Genomic DNA, 24,365 nt, shown 5'->3' on the forward strand with positions numbered 1-24,365 from the left:
ACCTCAGTGACAGTGCTGTCTGGAAGAGGAGGAGGACCCTGGGACACAGGAATACAACACATCACATTGAAAGGCCACACGGTTCCTGGGAGTCAGTCCTGGAGAGATGGGGCTGGGAGGATGCACTGGGGGTCGCTCACAGAGTGGGGAGCAGTGAGCATCGCAGAGCGGGTGGTCCCCAGCCACAGCTGGAAGGAGGTTTGGGCGCAGAGCAGGTGACTGGTTCTCGACCGAGAGTGACGTTGTCTTCCTCCTGCCCCCGGATAAGGTCTGGAGACGTTTGTGTTTGTTACAACTTGGGGTGGGGGGAGGCTACAGCATCTGATGGACAGAGGCTAGGGATGCTGTGAGACGCCCCACGGTGCTCAAGGGAAAGTGATCTGGCCCCAAATGTTGCCACTGCCGAGGCCCAGAGAGGGGAGGCGACAGAGGGGCGGGCGACACTGAACAAGCCAAGGCCAAGGTCAAGGTGAGAAGCAGGAACTGTAAGGCGAAGTCTTCCCCTTTACTGGCAATCACAGAGCCGCTAGCTCAGACAGAGAAAACCACTATTTTTCATCTGGAACTTTGCAGAGGTTTGCGAATTGCTGCTAACCGTGGCCGGGCACATTCAGACAGGGCCTTACCTGGGTTTCCCCTGGAGTCTAACTTGACACTGTGTGTCAAGAAACCGAAAAAGGCTAACACTCTGGTCAATGGAATGACCTTGACATTCCATTTCCAGGATTTTATTTGCTGAAGGAAATAATTCAACACTGGAACAGTCCTACAGGCCAAGTCCTCACATTACTATCATTCAAAAAATTGAGAAACAAGTAGCAACTTTAAGGACCAGCGACGAAGACACAAACTCTGACGCACCCACAACGCACATCCCTGTGTAGTCAGTAAAAGCCACCTTTGTAAAGCGCCGCAAACAGCAGGAGCCGCAGGACATGGTGCTCAGCAGGAGAGACCCGGAGGGAGTTGGCACGTGCATCAGAGTCCGAGGCAGGCTCTCCGGGGGGCTCGTTCTGACACACGCCGTCTGTGACATCATCATCCCTTGAGTGGTGCCTGTCCTCGTGTCGTGAAATAGCCCCACTCCCTGCTGTGAGGCAGGGTCTAGTGGCAGACACTAGGAGACACAGCGCTCCGCAGGTGACCCAGCAGCAAGTCCCGTGAGAGTTCTTTCACTCTGGGCTTTCGTGTCTTTCGTCACCAGTGGCACTGCACCCCACTGGAGACTCCCGGGCCTCACGCCACTGGAAACCTTTGCCGGACTGGGAGAGTTTAAGACAGAGGGTCCACCATAGAACATCGATGCTTCGGGCAGGCGGATGTGGACGAGAACGGCACTCATCAGTATCTTCTCCAAAAGCAGTTTAAAAAGTCCGATGGTTTTGTTCCATCTGCTTGGATGTCTCAGGACGGGGGACGCTCGGGCTCCAGGCACAAAATGCCAAGTGGAAGTGGCAGCGTGTGAAGCCAGCGCCATTTCAGGCGTGCAGTGCGCAGCGAGCGGAGGGCCGTGTGGGTCAATGCCGTAGGTCCCACAGCCCGCCGCGGAGAATGAGGTTTCAGACCGGGAAGGGTTTCTGAGACAGCAGCTTGTGTCTGTGCCAAATGCCAGGGCTTGTTACACTGAACTGTGCGGCTCACCCTCCTAACATGCCCCCCAGACACGGTGCTGCCCCTCACGTCAGAGAGTACCCTTCAAACAGCCCCTTCGACAGTGACAGTGGAGACGGGCCCTGCTCAGGGCTGCGCCTGGGGAGTGTGCAACAGGGCCAGGCACACAGGACTGCTCTCGGCTCGGGCATCTGAGGCCGCATGGGCTTGGGCAGGTCATTTACACTGCAAGCCTCATTGTCTTACCTACAAAACAGGGATAACGGTGCCTCTCTACAGCGTAGCTTGAACGGTGCATGGTCGTGGGTACAGGGGGTGCAGGCTTTGACCTCTGGGAGTCCACATTAGGGCTGTTGACATGACAGGACGATGAAAATGGTGACAATGACAATGGCAATAACAAGGGTGAAAGTCTTCCTTACGAAGCGTGCAGAGGTTTGTGCGACGCCCACGACTCAGGTGCTGGAAGGGTGCTTAGTAACAACGGAGATCAGAGAGAACACACACGAAGAGAGAACAGGTGCCCTGTGTCCCTTAGCACCTCCATCCCGCAGTCACAGTCTATCTGAACCGTGCACAGTGTCCATAAGTGCCCCTTTCCCCAAATCTTAGTGCCCTTTCGGGGTGCGTGTCCCGGGAGACAGTGCATGGGACTCGCTGACCCAGCGACCAGCACTGAGACTGCCTCGCTGCCTTTGCAGACCCTCCCAGGCCGCCCCGCTGTGCGGCCGGACGTCAGCAGGCCGGCGAGACCGGATGCCACTCCGGTGGTGTTTGGAAATCCTCCAGGTGAAGAGCATCGGGCTGGGCAACGGAGGGAAGAAGCAGCCTTCTAACAGCACGGGCCGCCGTCCCTGGGGGAGCCGGCAAAATGCAGGACGAGACTGCAGCCCTCCAACAGGAAACCACAGCAGTTCTCGGGGTTCAGGGAGCGTCGCCACTGTGGGAAAGGCACTTGCATCTCAGCTGAGGTGCTTTGTCAAGACCGAAGGTCAGCGAGCTCCCCCGGAAGTGCCGGGCAGCTGGTGCCAGGGCAGGCGGCGGAAGTTAAAGCTTGTACAGCTCAGGCACAGGCTCCACGGCGTGGACGAGAAGTGCGCCCCGTTGCCTGGGAACAAGCGCGTGTCACTGCGAGTCGGCTTTGAAGGAGAGAGCACACAAGTGCGGGGTTAGGTGTGTGTGGGTGTGCATGTCTGTACACGCAGGGTGAGGTGAAAGCAGGTTTGCAGTTGTGAGTATGAGAAACATTCCATTCTCGTAGTATTATTAGTGTTTTATTTCCCATACAAACAACTGCAAACGTGCTTCAGCCCCACCCTGTACTTGAGGTCTGTGCCCAAACGGTGAGCCCAAGGTTCTGTGGTTTTGAACTTTAGGACTAAGGGACCCAGCGTCACATGGAACCTCACAAACCACACTGAGGGCAAATAGAACAGAAATGTCTTCAGGCTGGACGGGACCTTCGAGGGCGCCACCCCCACTCCCTCTCCGCTTACCCGGACGTGGACACAGCCTCGAGTGCCCGTGTGGCTCATCACCGATCACCGTGCCAGAACATAACTGGTCAGCAGTGCTATAAAAGGTGACCTGGCCTCCATGAACACCTGTCCCCCAATGGTCGAGCAAGGCCAAGGGCTCCAGGGCCTTTGAAGCACCGCCCTGGTGAACCCCCAGGAGAGAGTGCTCTTCCGCAGGGGGTGGGGTGGGGGTGCCCAGGGACATAGCATTAACTCTGATTCTGTGCCTACGACAGCCAGTCACACAGCCACAGGCGACAATCTCCACGCCAGAGCCAGAAACACGCCGGGGAGTTCTCCCTGTGCACGCCCCTCCTCAGGGATGGAGGTGTGAGACCGGCCCTAGTGATCTGAAAGCTGCTTTGGTGGAAGAGCCATAAATCGCATTATTATTTCACAGCCTGAGACCTGAAGACAAGGATGTGCTCCCACGGGGGCTCACCACAATGCAGGTCAGTGTTTCCAGAACCCTCATCGCCAAGGAAGAGGAAGTTGGTGGCTTCAGCGAGTTCTTAAGCTACTTGTGCGAGGCCTGTGCCAGCAACCCCGACGCTGCGGACGACTCTCGCCCTGGGATGCGTCTGCACATCTCAGACGCCCCCACGGTCTAATCCATCTGGAAGCCGTGTCCGATCGCCCTACCAACCTCTGAGCGTTCAGTGTACGTACCCTTGTTAGTTACATCCTTTCAAATACCTACACCCATTACGGCTCTAAAATGTCCCACAGTCATTTTTATTAATTAGTAAAGCTTTCATGGATAGAAATTGTACTGTAAAATCATCATGCATACGCTGACTTTTCAATTTGACTGTGGGCATCTTTAAACGTTTCCCCTGAGTGCAAAGTCGCTGATTCGTAGACCAGAGTCTCTCGCAGAAAGTAAAGCAGGAAATGGAAAGTTTGCCCAGAGGAAGGGGGAACTCTGGCCTCGCTGACCTCCCAGGGAGGGAAGGGGGTCCCACCAGCCTTGGGGGTCCCGCCCAGCCCAGGGAGGCCATGCAGACACAGCCACAGGTCCTGGCCAAGCTGCCCCGGAAAACAGTCTGAGGGAACAGAACTCTGCTCCTGCTGCTGGGCATGGAGAAGCCCCAGACTTGCTTCATTTTGAAAAAGTCCCATAATTACTACACACACGCACACTCTATCATGGAGCCAGCCTGTAAGTGCCAGCTGCCAGGTTGGACAGTGGAGAGGCCAGCACTCTGGGGACTTGGGACACGCAGACACTGCGACCAGAGAGACAAGACTTCTGGGACAGGTGGCAGCCTGGCCTTCCCGGCCTGAATCGGAACGACGCGGGCCTAAACTTCATTGGGGGCCGCTGTTTCCTACTCCTTACACAAGGTCTGGAAGCACCGTTGGAAACACAGCTTCCAGGGAAGTCTCACCACGCACGAAAGCGTCACCTAAGGAAACAGAGGCAGTGCCAACCTCCGCCCCACGCGGGCCACGGCCACCTGGGAGCACGGCCCACGAGGCAGCTCCACCAGGGCGGCTCCCCCCGAGTGCCGGCCGGAGGAGAAAGCCCCAGTGCACGCTGGCGGGGCATTTACACCCAGCACCTGGCTGGTGGGGAGGGCCGAGGGGCCGGCCCCGCGGGGGAAGGGCGCATCACTCACCCGCCCTGTAACTCCAGCCGGGAATGTGAATGGACAGCTGGTTGCCGTGAGCGCTGGCGTGACAGCACGTGGCCGTGGCTTCCTCCCCTCTCCTCAGGGCAATCTGCTGAGCTCCCACGGCTGCGAACTCTGCATCGTCCAACCGAGGGGAGCCACCCCAAGGACACGTGCCAGTCCCCAAATGCACCGGCCCCAGAGTCGGTGGCACCGCCGGGGTCCAGCGGGGGCCCAGGAGACCAGGGCCCCCCTTGGTGAGCTGCGGCTTCAGGGCACTGCTGATTGGCCCGGCGTTGGCTGTGCCGCCTGCCCCATCTGGTGTCAGTCCGTGGGAACTGCAGCGGAGGTCGAGGGACAGGACAGACCTGTGCATCTTGGGGCTGGCCAGTGGCGTCGGCTCCACGGGGACGGAGAGGGGCCTGTCCAGATAGTAGATGGCATTCGGACACTGCTGAGACACCCTGAGGTGGACACAGGAGCTGAACAGCAGTGGACTCTTTCCCGACCTTGGGGGGTCTGGAGGAAACCTGTTCTCTCTGTGGTCCACACTGGTGACCCAGTACTGGTGCCCGTCACACAGCTGCATGTGGGCCTCGGGGAACCTCAGCCTCATCACAGAGCTGTTTCTGGAGGATTCCGTGCAGGCGAAAGGCCCTCGGTGCCGGCCTGGATGGGCTCCGCTAGCCAGGACAGAAGGGTCCCTGAGCAGAGGGTCCTGGGCCCTGCACCTGGTGCACAGTGGGTCCCTCACAGCCCCCCACACCAAGCTGCTGGCTGGGGGGCCCACACGCCTGGCCGTGATGGTGATGGATGCAAACCCCTTTCGGGGGCTGCTGCCCGGCTCCTCCTCTTTGGGGGCCAGCTCAGCCTTGCGTCCTCGAGCCCCGGCTGCTGTCTGAATCCCTAGCTGGCCAGGGAGAAAGGCGAAGGCCCTGTCGATGGTGACCCCACTGCAACTGGCCAGAGCCCGCTTCACGGGCCACGTGGGAAGCTGAGGGTCCGCGCACAGCACAGGCAGGGCAGCCCTGTCTTCTTTGGACTTGCTCTCATCCATCAGCTGAGAAATGACCGTGGACGAAATCATTTTCGGGTTGGGTGATGCCAGAGGCCCCTGCAAATGGAAAAAGATCACAACTATTCAAGCAGTCCACGGAAAAGCAGGCGGGGAACCCTCAGCGGCCAATGGGACACGGCGGCCAGCACTCTCACCCAAGAGCTGTTACCCCACCCCCGACACCCCTGTGAGCATCCCTCCTGAAGGGCGAGGGGCCCAGATCTGTGCACGAGCTGACTGTGTGCTCTGGAGCCTGCCTCTGACTGGGGGAGAGGCTTCCGCGGCCAGTGTCCCTTCCCGGCTCATTTGCTGGTGTGGGTGTGACGGGGTCGTGAAATCTCTCTAGTTGCCCCCACCGGGCCCAGGGGCCCCAGACACAGACTTGGAGGAGGGCGTGGGCTCAGGGTGGGCCCAGGGAGAGGTGGGTCAGCTTTCCTCTGAAAGCAGATGTGAGTACAAGGAGCCCCCCAGCCTCCACCCCCAGCTCCCTTTGCTGGTTCGGACCAGAACCCAGTCCTTCCCAGGGCTGCCATCCTGGGGTCAAATCCCAGACTGTGAAACAATGTCCATCAAACACTCAAGAAGCTTGACAACTGCCCAGACGGGTGCAGGGGCCCTGAGAACGGACCAGGACGGGGTGGGGTGGGGACTGGGGGGTGGAGGCTGGGGGGTGGGCCAAGACAGGCACAGTTTGGCTGCCCTCCAGTCACTGTCCACGTGACAATCGGTGGCTTCTGCTTCCAAACCAGCAGACCGCAGGCTCCAACAGCCGACCACCAGTGTGTCCAAAACGGTGAGCCGTGGTTTTCAACACAGCGTGCTGAACCAGGCGGGAACAGGAGGAACAATCTCCCCTGTCCCTGCTGTCTCTGCCATGTGCATGGGTGACACGCCACAGGAAGCCGCTTGGAGACCGACAGACCCAGCGCTCGCGGATGCTCACAGGGACCTGAGCCCCCACTGGGACGTCCAGTGTTCTAGTGTGTAAAACAAGCCCTTGCGCGGAACCCCACGGGATCCAGAATGACACCGGCAGCCACCCAGCCCCCGCTGCCTGCAGTCCTCCCTTGGGAGCCGAGGGCACCCTGGGTGGTCCCACTGGGTGGCAGCTCTGCACCTCCAAAGTGCCGGGGAGTCACGGGGCAGGTCGAGGGGCGGGCTCCCCAGGGACCAGAGACCTGTGGGTGCGGCCCAGGCGGCTGCAGGTTAAGGGATACCCCGAGGCTCCAATGTGGGCGACCCTGGGAGCAGCACACTTTGAGAAACGCAAACCGAGCCACAGGGAACGGCTTGTGGTGACAGCAAACTGTCCTCTTCCCGAGACGCGACGAGAGCGCGCAGGGTCATTGCCCCCTTGTTCGGACCAACGTCACGTCCTCCACAGCTGGACTCCTGACGGGGGCGCCGCACGCGGGGAGCCTCTGGGCCCTGCAGGGTTCCACGCGGGGAGAGGGCAGGCCCGACTTCCTCGGGTTCCCTTCTCCCTCGCTCTTCTCCACCACCGCCCACGTGGCCGTATTTCAGAGACGAGGGAAATTGCAAATTCAAAGGATGATAGGTGATAGGAGAAGAAGTAGACGGGAAAGCCATCTTAAAATTTATTTCATTAAATAAAAGTATCCCATCCCTGGCTGGTGTAGCTCAGTGGATTGAGTGCAGGCCTGCAAACCAAACAACCGTGGTTCGATTCCCAGTCAGCGCACACGCCTGGGTTGCAGGCCAGGTCGCAGCAGGGGATGCACGAGAGGCGACCACACATTGATATTTCTCTCCCTCTCTCCTTCCCTTCCCCTCTAAAGATAGATAAAATCTTTTTAAAAATCCAAATACCATTGGTAGTTTTTTCCAGGTGGCCCTGCTTGATCTCTGGTGGCTCGCAGCCCAGGTGTCTCCCCTGGGAGTCCGGGGGCCCCAGGGACCGCCTCATCCCGGAACAGTGGCGTCAGAGCCCCCGGCAGTGGGGGGTTGCGGGTGGGGGGGCGCCAGGCCACAGCATTTTTGAAGGTCCCCGTGTGACTGCAGCAGGTAGGGGAGGCTGAGAAACCCTCCCCATGCTCCTGAGACTCCTCCTCTTCCCATCTCCGGAACAGCCCTTTCTGTGGCTGCTGTGACAGACGAGACACCTGCCGTCCACGTGGCGTCTGCGTGCAGGGCGCTGGGACTGGGGAGGCGACCCTGCCCCCACACCAGCCGCTTCGGTTCCCATAATCACTGTCCCCAGGCACCTACAACTTCACAACCAGCAGGGATGCCTCTGGCTCCGGCGGGTCTTTGAAGAGAAAAATAAATGCCCGTCTCAGCAACTGCAGCACCGTCTTTATTGTTCTAGAGCAATCCTTCCCAAAGTCTGGGCTGATGCCCCGCTGCATAAACACCACCCGGAGACCTGGTTTTAGCACACAGGGTCTGGATGCCTCCCTCCCTAGAGCTGGGGCCAATTGGGGTGAGCAAAGATGAGGCTCATCCGGCCTCAGGGGGTGCCCTGCCCGGGCAAGGTGGAAAGGCTACCAGGCAGCACTCGAGCCCCCTGAGGCCTGTCCTGATCCCGGGGCCCCCAGACAGGCCACTGGCCCCCAGAGGAGCCCCCCTGGGGAGGGAGCAGAGGAGGTCCCCGCCGCTGCAGAGGCAGGACAAGACACAGTCATGCTGCGGGCATTCCAGGAGTGACTCGGAGCCTGGACGAAACATCGAGAGGGTGCCAGGCCTCCAGGGTTGGGGTCCCAGGGGAGGTGTGGACGAGGGGCACCAGGAACAAGGGGTGCGCTTCTCAGAATGAGTGAATGTCACCTCAGCCTGGAGAAAGGACAGGAACGACCAACTCTGGTGACGTCAGCCTGGCTCCACGCCTAGAAGGAGACGGAGCCCACGGCTGTGGGGACTCCGGGGAGCCACCTGGGAGAGGGTGCGGGTGTCCCTGAGTCAGCCCTGCCTGGGCCTGGCCAGTGGGGCTGTGACTTCAGCCCCATCGCAGGCGGGCCGACCAGGGAAGCACAGCGATGGTGAGCGTGAGCTGCAGCCGGATTCTGAAGCTTCGGAGCTGCCGGGCAGGGAGGGCGACCTGTTCCGGGGCGAGTGCTGACGGAGCCGGTTCCAGAGAAAAAGCCCCTTGTCCTCCCTACGGCACAGGGGGTTGCGGAGCCCTAAACCGTCACAGGACCTCTGCAGGCGGGAGCGCGGGAGACAGCCCCAGGCTCTGGCCTGCCCTGCAAGTCAGCAGGCATCTCGGTGCATATCTGATCTTGTCGGATATGGGGGGGCACGCAGGAATGGGGGGCATCCGTGTCAACATCGCACCATGCCTCAGTGAACCTGTACTGAATGCACTTGACTTAAGTTGTTCAAATGGAAATAAGCCATCACACGCCCGATGCGTTGACATTTTGGTGATGTGAATCCAGACTGAATGCAATCTTTTTAGACACACATTCCGATCTTCATAACACGAGTCAGGGTCGAACGACTTCTTCATTCACTCACCAGACGAACACTCACTGAGCACCTACCACGAGCCAGGCTCTGTGCTGAGGAAGCTGCCTGGGCTCGTGACGTCAGCAGACTGGAGATGACGTCAGGCAGGGAATCAACTGACCAGGACGAGGGTCACGAGTGTGACTTCTCCTGTGATTTTTCAGCCATTTAGACACGGCTTTGACAAAAGCCCCAACCAACAAACTGAGAGAAGCTAGAAAGGAAAGCCCAGATGCTTTGATGTACATCACACTCCTGTTTGGGAAGATCTATTTACCAAAGTCTATTTGCTCACTGACACCCATTAAATAATTAAAGATAAAACCCGACGTCTTAAAAATCAGTATCGCTCTGCTCGGACAGCTGTGACAAGGGACACAGCCTGGGGCCGAAGCAATAGACATGGACTGCTCACAGCTCTGGAGGCTAGAAGTCCAAGATCAAGGTGTTGGCAGGGTCTGCTCCTTCTCAGCTGCCTTCTCTCGGCCAGTAGACAGCTGTCTGCCCTCCGTGTCCTCACAAGCTGTTCCTCTGTGCAGGTCTGTGTCCTACTCTCATCAGGATACTGGTCACCCTGGATCAGGACCATCCTAGTGACCTCCTTTAACCTTAATTAGCTCTTTATTTTTTAAAAAGATTTTACTTTTAGACAGAGGGGAAGCGAGGAGAAAGAGAGGGAGAGAAATGTCGGTGTGTGGTTGCCTCTTGTGTGCCCCCTACTGGGGATCTGACCCAGAGTGCAGGCAGGTGCCCTGAGTGGGAATCGAACTGGCGACCCTTTGGTTCACAGGCAGGCATTCGGTGCACACCAGCCAGGGCTTGGTGACCTTTTTAAAACCCCATCTCCAAATACAAACACGTTCTGCAGCACTGAGGGCTATGATTTTAAGGTAAGTTTGGGGGACACAGGCAACAGACTACAGCCCATCCCTTTGTGTCCAGGTCTCGTTTGGGGCCAGGAACCTGAGGACATGAGTCAGAGGGGCTGTTTGGTGCGCCCAGGTCAATTACTGCATCGAAAACGGCAAATTCTCCTTAAAAAGCTATCAACAGCCTTTACATCAAATACCTTCCCCAATTAAGCAATTTCAGTGCGTCACTCCATCTGCCCTTCATCCTGGGTTAATTGAACATGGCTTTGAAAAAGGAGATCTTTTATCTAAAACAAACAGATGTAAGAGTCCAAAGGAAGAAACCAGTCTTGCATTTGAAGTGGAATGCTCAAGGCCACAGAGGGGTCAAATGCACGGCCGCATCTGGTGTCTGGCTTGGCTGGTAAGCCGCCCTCCCCCCATTCCTGACCGGCACTGTGCACTCACACGGGCACATTTTCTTTCCCACAAAGGCTGCTTCAAGATGCTGAGTCCTTCTAGATGCTTCACATTTGCTTTTGTAGAGCTGGCAACATGTTCAGCGTCTCGTAGCTTTATTGACTGTTTCTAACTGCGTGCCCCTGCCTTCAGGCCCATTACTAAGGAGGGCACCGTTTCATAATTCAAGTGGGCGGCCGGAGTGGGCGGGTGCTGAACCGCCGGAGTGAGGGTGCTTCCGTTTCCGCAGCGATGCGTTTCTCTAAAGGAGAAGCATCTAATCTAACCTTTAGCTTTGAAATCTCCATGTTTCTCCACGAGATGATTCCTTCCTCTTCCAGAGCTGCTCTTTGCGGGAAGGACTCTTCAGTCCCATCTCCCCACTGGTACACTGTGGTCACCTCCGTGAGGAGGGCATGAGCTGCCAGCCTGTTGGCTCCAGTCACGCCCTGTGTCATCCCTCCAATTGCTACAAACCGAGGCAGATGCATACATTTCAAAATGCCCTTATAGTCAGGATGAAATGGCATTGCATTTCATCCCGACCGTAAGAGTATTTCCAAACGTATGCATTCACTTTGATTTGTAGCAATAGTAAGAGAGGGTTTTAAGACAAATGAGAAAATAGGAGCGTTTCTCTTCCATGCAGAACCTTTTCTGCCCATGCATTTACTAGAAAGCACAGGGTTCTATGCAGGGTGAGATAAAGCCGGGAAAAGCTGGCCAGAATCCAGGTTTTTTTGAAAGGGGATTGGGCAAGCACACCATGGCCTGCAGAAAGGCATTATCACCGTCTGCAGAAATGACAAAAAAACAAAAAACAAAAAACGATTACAGAGTTTCAATGACAGGGGAGTGTGCCTGCAGCTAGGAAAGCTGTGGATGTTACAGCTCCGTGTAAGGAAATGCAGGACCAAACTAATGGAGATAAATAGATACAAATGTTTCCTTATTTATCTATTTCTGCTTTTCCCTAAGTGTCTACATGGAGCCGGCATTACTTTTGTTAACCGGAAAATTTAAACACTGTATTTTGAAGGAAGAAAACTCTGTCCCCTCGTTCATTCCATTTGAAACACTATCTGGCCGAAGAAGTGCACACCGCTGTCTGCAAGCTTCCGCGGATTTTGCAAAGAGACAGGGACCTCGCACTGGCTCAGCAGGGGAGGTGGGCTCACGGCAGATATGAGGAGAGGGCCTGGGTGTGGAGGGCTCCACCATTGGATGAGCGCACACAGGCACAGGCCTCAACAGCTCAGTGAGGAGGGCGATCTCGAAGTCACACTGCTGCTGGGGTCAAACCGATGACTTGGGTCATTCCAAAGCAGATGAGCCAGTGTGAGCGTGTGAGCGAGGGTGCCCTAGACATCCGGTCACATGGCCCCCAACCCTGGATTAATAGCGACCACACTGATTAATTTTAGCATCAACAGGAACAGGCCGAGATCTGCCTGCTCAATGTGAAGAACAGGTATGAGAGACGGTCGGCTGGTGTCTTTCTTAAGAAGAGCAGCTACCAGTCTGGGTGTGACCCACCACCTTCATTTCTGTCCCCAGGAGACAATTAATGACACCAAGCATCTTTACCTCCGTGGATGGTGAGCTCACCGCTTTCAATAGTGAGGACTAAATCTCAGGGCCCAGAATAGCATCCTTTCTGCATCTTGCGGGACTTCAGGCCGGGGGTCACAGGGGAAATGTCAGCTTTATTAAACACAGAGCTAAACCCAAGGATAATACCCATGACAAGCATTTTAGGAGAAAACTTATGTTTTCCAGACATCTTGCTGCTTTCATCTGTTTTGAGAGCACACTTCACAGAATTCTCTCTCAAAGTCACCAGAGTTGGGGGCAGAATCTCCACTTGCAAGAGACAATAGCTGTCTCTTGTAAACCAACATCCCCGACACCTCTTCCCAGCAGGAAAGTCTGCATTTTAAATTCTGCAGACCGAGATGTGCCCGTTAGAGCAAGGTAAGGACAGAGTGCTGGAGCCAGGCAGGCAACGGGCTGAGACCGGGGCGAGCCACGTGCCGGAGGGGTGTGAGCTTCAGCTCCCTCATCTGCAAAATCAGCGCCATGACCTTCCCTCCCGCCAAGGGCTGCAGGGAGGGCGGAGTGAACCAATGGGACAAGGCACTGCTCTGCTAAGCACTGTGCTCAGAATCCTTCGCTCTCTAGAACCGGAAACCTTTCCTTTTCTAAATAAGACCTTCCGTCTTCTTCCCCACTGGAGATCACTGGCCCTTCTTGTGGGTTTAACAGCCTGAACTAGCAGTCTGATCTCAAAGCCCCTGTCCTCTGCCTTCACCTGATGCTCTCCAGCTTCTTTCTCTGTCTCTGGCAGATTCTCTGGGGCTTCGAACTGAGAGGCACTCAATACACCCGCCCATGACTCTGCAAGTTCATGCACTGTCACGAAGGTTATAGAAGCAGCACTGAGCAGACGCATTGCATGTGGGGATTTGCTGCACGCCCTGACATCACAGGTCTTGGTCAGCGTGGGGAGATGTCCCACTGCGTCCCTTTGACCTTGGGCTAAGCAAAATGAGGTGGGAGCACTCCCTAAGGAGGCCAGCGATCCCATTCTACAGTTGGCTGCCTTGTGTTGACTATTCTAGAAGTTAGAAACATGTTTCCTCGGCGAAGCCAGATTTCTTCTCTGTAACATGAGCCCGCAGACCGTCCGAACGGGACCAGTTGCCCCGTAACCCTAGGCAAAAGGAGACAGTGTTGCTGCTCCTTTTCAACACAGGAACAGATAACAGGAGAGGCGACTCTGTAATAGAATTCTGGGTCCCTGCTCTCTCTGCTGCCCTATGCGTAGGCTGGGCTCGTTACCATTCAGTGTACTTCCGCTGTTCATGTTCCTAGACTCGGCCGTGACCGAACAGGGCCCCTTTCTCACATCCCCCCGTGTCCCGAGTGTCCACGCAGGAGAGCCGAGGATCCCATCTATGGATTTCCCAACCCTCCAGAGGTAAGTGAGACTGAAGGACCTGGCCAGCGCTCCTCTGGCCTCCTAACGCCGCCGTTCCCCAAGGAGCAATGTGGGACCGGGACCCGGACCCCGATGCTGAAACCAGGTCCGAGTATCTGACGGCAACTTTGTGACAATCCTGTGAAGACAGCGAGACCCTGTGGGCAGCTTCCACAATAAACATCTGCCGCAGGAGAGCTGAGAGTGCCACCGGGTCAGGTCCAAGTGCACGGTCGTGGGCCTAGAACCAGAGGGCAGGGTCCAGTCCTGGCTCCGCCATCGGCTAGATCGGTAACAGTGGGCAAGACCATGGGACCATCTGTGGGGTCCATTCCCTCGCACGCCTGCTCTGCACACCCACGCAGCACAGGCTAGAAGGAAAACGCACGTGTCCAGGCCACCTGGCCACCCCGGGGCCCCTGCGGGGCACCTACTGCTAATGCAGGATGGAAAGTGAACCCAGGGAGGGGACTAAAGGTGAGAGGCTGTGCCCCCTCCCCCAGCCCAAGTAACAGTGTTGCCCCGGCAATGCAGAGATTCTGGAGGAAATTATTTTTCAAAAGCCTGCAAAAAATGACACCCCAGCTGCTGGTGCTGGTGAGAAAGAAGAAATTCAAGAAAGTCGTCCTCTAAATCAACTTTTATCCATCATCAAAAGCGTTTTTTAGATACAATTTCAAGCATTTTATGGGGAAATCATGGGCTGCGGTATTTTCGAGTCTGGCAGGTTTGCAGACGGATGAGGACAGGGCTCAAGGGAAACTCGAGGGCCACCACCAACCCATCCAAAACGTGCCGACGCCCCATCTCGTCCGTGGGTGACGATGGAGCCCTCAGCTCTGACGCAGACATGTGGCTGTGCCCCCACCGACACCTGTTACGGAGTGACAGGACGACCACCGAGACAATGAGCACAGACCAGTTTCTGTGGCATGCACACAGGAGACCTGGAGGCCTCACAATCTCTGTGCAGAATCAACATGTGATGGTGGCTGACAGCAAAGATGACGCAGACGGGGCCCCCTGGCTCTGCAGTCCACCCGGGCCGGGGGACCAGCTGGGCCACATGCCTCAAGGATGTGCCCTCACCCTGGGCCTCTTCACTCACAAAATGTGGGCCCTGCTCCCACCCAGCCTCGCGTCCCTCTATGCACCGAGGGTCACGTATGTGAAGTACCCAGGCTGAGGTGGGATGAGGGCGGGGTTCACATGTGATAAATGCACCCGGTTATGGCTGTTAATGGGCAGGACCGAGGCAGCACCCCACCCTAGATGGTCACCCTCCCTAAGGCCCCGACGGTCACTGGACTTGGACCAGGAAGTCCCAGGGTCTCTAGCTACATGTGGCTTTGGACGAGCTACTCAGTATCCCCTGGTTTCTGGCTGAGGGACAGAGACCAACAGAGCCCCCACCTCCTGGAGTTCCCAGGAAGGACGAAGCGACATGACAGACCCTATCAGCACGGTGCCCAGAACGTGACAACGCCATCCTCACCACAGGGAGGAGCAAGACCCTGGTGACCCACAGGCAGGGGCTGCACCTGAGTGTCCCCCGGCTGCTGTGACAAAGGCCCACACACGCAGGGGCTTACATGAATGTATCGTCTTACAGCTCTGGCGGTCAGAGGCACGGTCCTGCTGGGCCAGCACCAAGGTGTGGGCGGGGCTGCTCCGAGGGAGGCTCCATGAGATCTATTCCCTTGCCTTTGCCACCTTCCACAGGCACCCGAGATCCTGGGCTCCCGGCCCCACATCACGCCGGCCACTGCGGCCACCATTCCTCCTTCTCTCTCTGAGCCTCCTGCCTCCCCCACAAAGACCTTGGTGACTGCACCAGACCCACCAGACAATTCAAGACCAACTTCCCATCTCCAGGTTCTTAGTCACGCTGGCGAAGTCCGCTCTGCCACAGAGGGTGCATGTCCCCAGGTTCCAGGGACCATCACAGACTAGTTGGGGAGCTAGACTTTGACGCACGGGACCAAATGTACAGTCTTTGACATGATGGCTACAAAGTGTACATACAAACAGAGGAAGTTCTAACAAGGCAATGCTTGCTCAAAGAAAGGGATCCAGAAATTTATGAACCACAATGGGAACAGTTAAACAATTTCAAATGGGTGAGGGAATTCACGAAGCTAGTCAGGCTGAGACTTAGAGCCCTAAACCTATTTTCTTAGTGAAATTGAGGAACGGCTAACACCGCCCAGGAGGGTCCCTGGTATGCAATATTGACGTCCCCCTAACGCATCAGGAGATGCACTCCCAGAGTGGTTAGGAATGCAGACTTCAAGGGAAGAAAGACCCTGATTCCAGCCTGTCTCTGTCAGACTAACCATTTGGACAATTTAAGCAATTTTAGTCTGACTTTCCCACGTGTCAGAGGCGACAGACCTGTCTCCTAGGGTGGTCACCAGGAATGATGAGATGATGCTCATCGAGAAGTCAGCACAGTGCCTGGCCTGTGGTGAGGACACACCCCTGTCCCTTCCCACCTGACCACACAACTGTCACTGTGATAGTGGCCCCCAGCATCAGCTACTGCGGCAACTAGCGTCACTGAGCAAGACAAACCAGGTGGGAATAAGGGGCAGCTTAGGGAGAACAAGCTAGTGGGAGGGTGGCGTCTTCCAGCAGCTGGGATGGATCAGTTCCATGGGGGGTGGAGGAGGGGTCATGTCTCCAGTACAGAAAACAGCAGGAACCAGGACAGACCGCGCCTGCCTTGGTTTGCAGAAGAGGTTCTCATGCAGGTGGCCCGGCCGGCTGCTCCCACCCTCCACGGGGAAGCTGGGCTGTCCCAGAGCTCTCACAGGTTGTTCCCCACCCTTGCCCCTCGCCAGAGCTCTGCCTCAGAATCACCTGCCCAACCTTGGGAACTCTGAGGGGGGCTCTGAGCATCATTTCACAGGTTAACGCCCCCCTGCATAAAGAAATTGTACTGCTTAAAGGGGAACAGGCTGAGATGGGCAGAGCCCGAGCGCCTCCTGGGCAAATGCCGCACAGAGCCGCGGTGCAGGGGCCCCCGGCCCAGGCCCAAGCTCCAGCTGTGTAGCTTTGCGTGGTGGATGTGACCTCCCTGCCTTCAGTGCCCTGCTGAGAGGTGAGCACCTGGGGCTCACACTGTGGCTGTGGGGGCTGGGCCTTTGTGCACGGCAGCCCACAGTCGGTGGGGACTCTCAGGGGCTCAACAGCCAGGCAGCTCTGCTGTTTATGCCACAGGCCACAAACCGAAGGCCAGAGAGCCCGGGACCACAGCCTTCCCGGCACCTGTCCCCGCCCCCCAGGCCTCCTTCTTAACTGGCCCATGGCTCTTTCCCGAAGGGCACACCCCTCCAACAAGCTCCTATCCTGGCCTCAGGCTCTCAGAGTAGGGTCTCCGACCAGCAGCCTCAGCGTCACGGTAGCCCTGCCCAGCCCTCCCGGACCCCGGCCGCAGCGCGTGTCCAAGAGCATGCTTGGTCTCAGACCGACAAACTCCTCTCCAGGCAGTGAGGTGAGGCCCTAGGACGAGCCTGTCTCATGGCTCTTCGAGAACCACACTCAGGGCACCTACGTGTGCCTTTGCACCAGTGGCTTCAATGACATGAAGCCCCTCGAATGCCAGCGCTCCCACTTTTACTGTGGAGCAAACGGTGGTCAGCCCAGCCCCCTGCCCGGGTGCTGCTGGCCACAGGCCGGGTGTGCTGGATGCCGAGGGCTCCGGTCTCCGGGTGCCCAGGTGGGGGATGGGGATGGGGTGGGGGCGTCAGACACGTTCCTCTCCTGAACTGGTCTGAAGGCCCGACATCGCCTGAGCCGCCCTTCCGAACCCGCCCCCACTGCCGACCCCTCCTGAGTGCCCCCCCCCCGGTGAGCATCATGAGCAACACAAGCCAAACACACAAAGCCGAACCAGGCTGCTCTGGAACCAAGTGTCCCTCGGGAGGGAAGGTGCCCTGGAGCAGGAATTTACACAGCACGCAGGGCACTGGGGGCCGGGCCGAGAGGCAGAGGCACGTGAGATGCCCTCCCCATCCACAGCACTGGAGGAAGTCAGGTTTGTTGCTCTTGGCCTCCGTAAGCCCCAGAGATCTGACGGCCAAGGGACCCTGGAAAGGTTTGGGAAGGGGACCGCAAGATGGGGTGGGTGTAGACGGGAGCAGAAGCGGGGAGGGGGCGTCGAAGGCAAAGGTGGAGATGGCTTCAGGTGAAGCACGAAAACCCAGCCGCTGCGTGGAGAAGGGCGAGGGGTGTGCTGTGCCGTCACGGGGTGCGGGCGCAGAGTCACCCCCAATGCCCGCTGGCGCCCGGCTCCTCTGGAGCCGTCCCTGCACAGAGGGCAGGCAGGCTCCACCAGGCACCGCCCAGTGAAGCCGTGCGTCACAGCCCAGCCAGTACCGGCGACGGGTGCACAGGCTTCCACATGCTCACGCTCGAGCTCACTTGCTTTCTTGTCTTCATCGTTCACGTCCGGCACAGAGGGGGCACACTCCCCTCCCCACTCCTCTGGCCTCCCGGCCCGGTCTCGGAGGAGTCAAGCCTTCTCCTGAGTCTTCAATGCACCGTGAATGGACCCCTTAAAGCAGGGATTGCTCAGGGAGAATGGCTTTTTGGATTTAAGGGAGATTAAACATCTCCGTGAGATCCAACTCTGAGCTTCCCCGTGTCTCCGGAAAGTCCCCCCCTCTTGGGCTCCAGAGAGACGTGGCCTTTCTCCCTCCGGGTGGCTGTGTCTTGCTTCCTTTTGCGGGTTCTTTTCTTGACCCCCGGATCGCCCTCTGGGCCCTCTTACCAAACCTCAGCCCCGCTGTGGCCCCTGCACCCTTCACAAACCAGCCAACTGCCTCCGGGTGGCCAGATGCGTGTTTTTTGAGAGAAACAGCCAACGCCCCGTAAGCCACCCCCTCCTCCTCCTCCTTGTCCCCAACCCCAGCTGTGTCCATTACTTTGGCGAGTGGCTCCCATCCTCACAACTGATTCTAGGTGACCCCCGTACCCCCTTCCCCAACTGCCAATGCCCCACTGAAAGCCAAGGCCTGCTCACCCCAAGTTCAACCTTCCCTGTCCCGCCTGGTCTCAGCAAGGCCCCAACCTGGGCTGATGATCCCATCGGCCTCCTCTCCAGTCAGGTCCCCCCAACCCCCATGGCACCATAGTTTGTGACCTTGTGGGGGTCCCGTGCTCCTGGGAAGCCCTAGGGGATACAACCCCTCACCCCTGCTGAACAGGGCCCAGGAAACACACACTCAAACCCCGAGAGCAGGAGCAGCGGCTCCTGGACTCACAGAGACCAGAACGGGAATCTGTCACACAAGGCTGCACGGACTCCCCAGGTGTGGCCGGCTGCAGCGCCAGTGTCCGTGGCTCTGGGTGCCACCTTCCCAGTTAGCCCAGTGGGCTAACGCCTCCCCTTCTGATGTAGGTCCAGCTCACCTCCTCTCAGAGGGGCTTCTCGGCTTGCCCCTCCCTCTCGCCCCTGCTCCCACCGCGTCGGGGTCTGTGCCCCTCCCCCGGGGCAGCCACCACACGGTCCCACAAACGGGGGCTCGGACAACACAAGCCTGTGCTCTCACAGCACCAGAGGCCAGCGCCCAGGATGAGAGGTGCTCGGGGCCAGCTCTCTCTGAAGGGCCCAGGGGAGACCCTGCCTTTCCGCGTCCTGTGGATTCTGGCTGTCCTTTGTGGTCCTTGGCTTACATACGGTGACATACGTGTCACCTTCACTTCTACCTTCACACAGCCATCTTCCCCGTGTCCTTCCTTCCCATGTCCCCAAACTTCTCTCCCTTGATAAAAAATACTGGACATTGGATTTAAGGTCCCACCTAAACCAGTGTGATTGAATATGGCCTACACGAACAAAGACTACTTCCAAACGAGGTCACGTCCACAGGCATCATGGCTGGGACCCAGATGTATTGCTAGGGGGATGCAATTCAGCCCACGACAGTGACCCTGACCGACTGTCATGGCCACATACCCGCACAACACTGCCCTGTGACCACCATTCATGAGTCAGTGTCCCCAGTGGACCGCGGTCCTCAGATGTCCTGTCCTCCCGGCCTGGCCCCTGGCGGCGGACTGCGGACGGCGTGAGCACGCCATTCTGCGTTTTGATGAGGATCACGTGGTCGAGGGGAAAAAATGGAACATACCGTCCTCAGGCTGTTTGATCGGATCCCCCCAGCACTTCAGGAACATGTTACTCAGTTTCAAAGGTCTTTTAATGACAAGGTCGTGTTCAGCTAAATGAGAGAAAAGTCAGGCACAGCGTACACACGTACCTCCTCCCTTCGGAACACTGAGGCCCCTGCCTTCTGCCTGGAGCCAAAGAACCTCGGAACGTTCTCCCCCCAGCGATGATGTCACCAGCAGGTCGACATGGCCGCCAGGCTGCCGCAGAGCAGTGCCCACCTCGATGCCCTTTCTCATCGGCAGGGACAGAAATCACCCCTTTGACGTTTATGACTGAGGCACATTTGACGTGGGCGAGACCATCCCTTCGAGGTTTTCTGCAGAGTGCAGTTCCACCTGACAAAGGACGGTCTCATCTCCTGCTTCCGGGCAGATACTCGCGCCTCCTCTTTCTCCCCAACCTCTCAGTCTTTGTTTACTTCCCGCCTGGGTGTGAGGACGCCCGTTCTCTCACCAAGAAGCATTTTGACTATGCAAATGTTTTCCTGAGTATGAAAATCCACCCGGATGACATCACAATGTTAATTTGTTTAACCTGCTTACAATAAATGGCACCGCCTCTTGCAGGCCGGTCCCTCCAGGAACCTGGGCAGTGGGACACTCTGCCTGCCCTGCCAGCCATTACCAGACGGATGGGTTTTCATACCGCTCAATATAAACACCTCTGACAGTAAATTATAATGAGCATTGCTGAATAATTTACACCCAAACACGTTGGAGGGAGCTTATAATGAACAACACAGATAAAACCTGGTGAAACTATGATTTTTTTTTTTGGAGAAGCAGCAAGTAATGAACTAGAGAAGTCATTGAACCATGGAGCCGGAGCCACAGATGGCGCTGGCAGAGATGGATGGCGGTGCAAGGTGAGCCCGCAGTGGCCACGGCCAAGGGGCTGTGCAATAGACTGCAGGACGCCTCGCCTTTCAGGTGCCAGGCACCAGCTCCTGAGGACAGGGCTCCCCTCTCCCTGCTGTAAAACAGGGGTCGGTATACACATGCACAGTGGGTTGGCAATGTGGATGTCACCAGACGACCCCAAGGTGCTTGGACTCTGGTCACTGTCACTACAGCATCGATCACCAGTACTGATGCACTGAGCACTAATTGCAAGGCAGACACTGGGTGTGAGTGATGTCTCCTTAAAACTCATAGTGGCCTCACGGGGTGGGCACTGTGGCTACCCCGCTTTGCAGGTGAGGCAGCTGAGCCCCATGTTCAGTGAGCTGAGGGTTTGAGATACTGACAACCCCTGTGCATGCAGAAAAGGGGGCGCGGGGGCAGAGGCCACACCATCATGAAGCTTCGGAAGCTGATGCAGCAGCCTGGGCTTTGGCACCAGGGCCGGGCTGACCGCTGGCGCCACCACATTCCAGAGCGCCGACCTGGAAGGAGCCTCTGCTCGCTCCTCGGCCAGAGAGGCGCCCGGACGGGCTGGGACTGTGCAGCGAGATCAGTGCAGGTTTGGAGGGTGTTGCACAGGGCCTGTTGCACCATGGGCCTTGAACACAGGCGATGTGTTAATAGCCACCGTTTTAAACATAACTGTCACCTCTCCCAGAAAATCAGTGTGCGATAGAGACGCTTTGCAAGCCCGTCCACTAGTTTTGTAGCCACCTGGGCTCTCGCCGATGTCTGAAATGCCTGGAAACTGAGTGTCCGGGCCTGGCCCCCAGGTCTGCCTGTCACGGGGTGGACCTGGAGGGCAGGGGAGACCCCTGGACGCACGGTCTGTGCAACCAAGAGCAACCTTGCATGTGCGTAAATGCTGGTGCCCAGCCTGTGTGCATGGTATCCACATGGCCACACCACGGCCCCACTCAGCTCCCACTGAATGAGCTCCCGACGTCTTCATGGAGCTGAGCCAGGCACCAGGGTGACAGAGACGAAGATGGCATGGCGGTCCCTGCCGGGAAATGAGACCCAAGGTGGACTTGGCCATGTCCTTGGATGGTTCTTTTCCTTAATCATGGTAAAATCGACACCATGGAAGGGCCCACTGTCACCATTTCGACATGGCCAGTTCAGGGACGCAGCGCAACCATGCTGCTGTGGGACCGCCACCTCGTCCACACCATTTTTCCTCCTTGTAAAACCGAAACTCTGCACCCACCACGCGATGACCGCCCCTCCCCGGCACGTGCCATTCTATGTCCTGCCTCTGGGGCTGGCGCACTCTGGGGACCCCATGCCTGTGCGGTCGCAGCACTTGTCCTTTCAGGGCCGGCTCCCTCGCTCAGCATGGCGTCCTCACGTTTCACCTGGGCCGGAGCCCGTGGCACAGTTTCCTTCCTTTTCGAAGCTGAACAATAGTGTACTGTGCACAGACCGAGCACTGTGCCTCCACTCACCCACCGACGGTCCCTGGGCGGCTGCCACCTCACCTGCCGGCTGCTGAGAGCCCTGCTGCGGTGAACATGGCCGTGCGGAGATCTCTGAGTGCCTGCTCTGAGCTCTCAGCCCTTCACCGTGCGGTCGATCTCGGTCTTATCCAGCATTTTCTTAGCAAACACAAGAGTCCTTTTTGTGAGAGCTAGGTCAGGCAGAGAGAGACATGGGTAATTCTAGTAAACTGTCAAAAGTCATCTTTAAAAAGTCACTCACACGCGTGGTGGAGAGGGAGCCAGTGGGTCTCATTTTCTGTCCTTGACAGAGGTCAGCAGTCACGCACAGGTGGCCTCCGTCACGTGACCCCAACACCTCCAGGTGGGCTCCAGTGAGCGAGAGGGCAAACGTGCCTCCCCACTCAGAGGAACACTCCCCGGGTTGGGGGCGGCCCGGCTGCAGACAACCACGGCCTCGGTGGCGGGAACGGGAGCTCCCCTGGGCTCCTGGTGACGTGCAGCCTTGCAGAGCGGAGGGCCTGGGCCTGGGCGGCAAGCAAGCGGTGACAGAGGTGGAAAGAGACTGGCTTCTCCTTTCTTTTGGCCCTAAAAGGGACACAGCACAATATGGCAGGAGAGACCAGATGGGCAGCAAGGACACGGGGCTCCGTCCCTCCTGTCCACTCGGCTGTGAGCTTGAGCAGGTCGGCCTGCCTCTGGGGCTCAGCTTCCACGGTCGTGGCTTGGACTGTGGGGCTGGCACGGCCTCAGGACGTCTCCGGTTCTGCCCTCGGGTTCTGTAACAGCTAGACAGGGAGGTGCTGGGAGCATAGGACGGGGTCTGCGCACAAGGTGGCGACCTCAGCATCTGGCTTGCGTCTTTCCCAATGCGGGACGTGGCTACGTCCGCAGAGTTAGGCACTTTCACAGCAAACTCCTGGACCCAGAATCTGGGTTCCCATGAACCAGAAGTCACTGAGTGGCTCAGTTTCAGATGTGACCTTTGTGGGCCCCTACTATCAGGAACAGTGACCAGAAAGAGACCCCCTCAGTGTCCCCTCTAGATAGGATCCAGGCTGCCACGTGACGCTGCTCGCCAGACTCAGGACCTGGGCAGTTTCCTGCAGGATGGGAGAGGACCAATTGCTTGCTTTCCGTCCAGGGCTGGATAACCACCGACACAGGGAGGAGGAGGGCGGGAAGGAGCCTGCGGAGCCCGTCCAGCCTGCTGCAAGCCACGGGCTCCGGCGAGACCGAGTGGAGCTGTCCGCTCGGGGCTCGTTATACAAACAAGCCATGCAAATGTTTTCGTTAGGTGTCAGCACGAATTTCCTCTCCTCACAAGGAGCCACGTGACTCACAGGCCGCTGTTGCCGGACCAGATCTGAGAGCCCAGTGTTCCGGGGGAAAGAGAGCCGGCTCAGCCTGGGAGCTCACGCTGCCGTGGCCCTGGTCCATTCATGGTGGACAAACCGCAAACTGGCCTTTCCAGGTGGGGAGCAGGCTGCTCTTCTCTCCTGCCCTGTGTCTTGTTTTGAGAGGTTTTTTCACTTAGTGGAGCAAAGACCCCAGCACTCCAGGGTCCCTAACTGCCCCTCCCGCCACCAGAGACCCAGAACCCAGGCGGAGACAGGGAAACTGCCCCCTGCAGTGTGCAAGCACACGGGGAGGCAAGGCTGCCCCCAGTATTTGCGCATCCGCACCTGCCACCCCACAGAAAGAGGAAACCCAGGCTCAGAGGGGTGGGGCTTGCCCAGGTGTGGCAGGGTCAGCCGGGCTCAGTCGCCCCACCAAGACCCCAGCTCTCTGGTGTTCAGTCGAGTTCTCTTCTAACCACACCCTGCCTGGCGGGGCCGAGCTGCTCTTTCTCTGCAGTTGGTTTTCTTTTAAACAGCAGCTTTGTTGAGATATAATTCCTTTACCCTAAGGTTTACCTTTTAAAGTATGTAATTCAATTCTTTCTGTATATTCACAGAGCTGTGCTACCTTCACCACCCTCTAACTCCAGAACGTGCCGTCACACCCACGAGAAGCCCCTCACGCATGACTCTCCCTCGCCCCTGGCCCCGGAAACCGCACATGGATGTAATCTGGATCCGCCCCTTCCGGACACGTCACATAAATGCAACCAGACAATGTGCGGGCTTTCACGTGACCACCCCGTCTTCAGGGTTCATCCGTGTTGCGGCTCGTGTCAGAATCCCATTTCTTCCCACGGCTGACGACATTCACTGTGTGCGTATTCATGTTGCGTGGGTAGACTGCAGAGGGCACATCCGCTCGTCGGCGGGTGGGCACTCGGGTG

General features: G+C 57.6%; 1 protein-coding gene across 1 annotated transcript in view; it reads right to left on the reverse strand.

The window, feature by feature from the left end:
* Positions 1 to 24,365, reverse strand: part of CUNH10orf90 (chromosome unknown C10orf90 homolog) — a 146,441-nt gene that overhangs the window by 33,010 nt on the left and 89,066 nt on the right. Inside the window, exon 2 of the mRNA XM_053668670.1 lies at positions 4,751 to 5,858. Coding sequence (XP_053524645.1) covers positions 4,751 to 5,858 — 1,108 coding nt within the window. The remainder of the gene's footprint in view (positions 1 to 4,750; positions 5,859 to 24,365) is intronic.

Source organism: Artibeus jamaicensis, unplaced genomic scaffold (assembly GCF_021234435.1).
Source record: "Artibeus jamaicensis isolate MK-2021 breed Jamaican fruit bat unplaced genomic scaffold, CSHL_Jam_final contig_490, whole genome shotgun sequence".
NCBI lineage: Eukaryota > Metazoa > Chordata > Mammalia > Chiroptera > Phyllostomidae > Artibeus > Artibeus jamaicensis.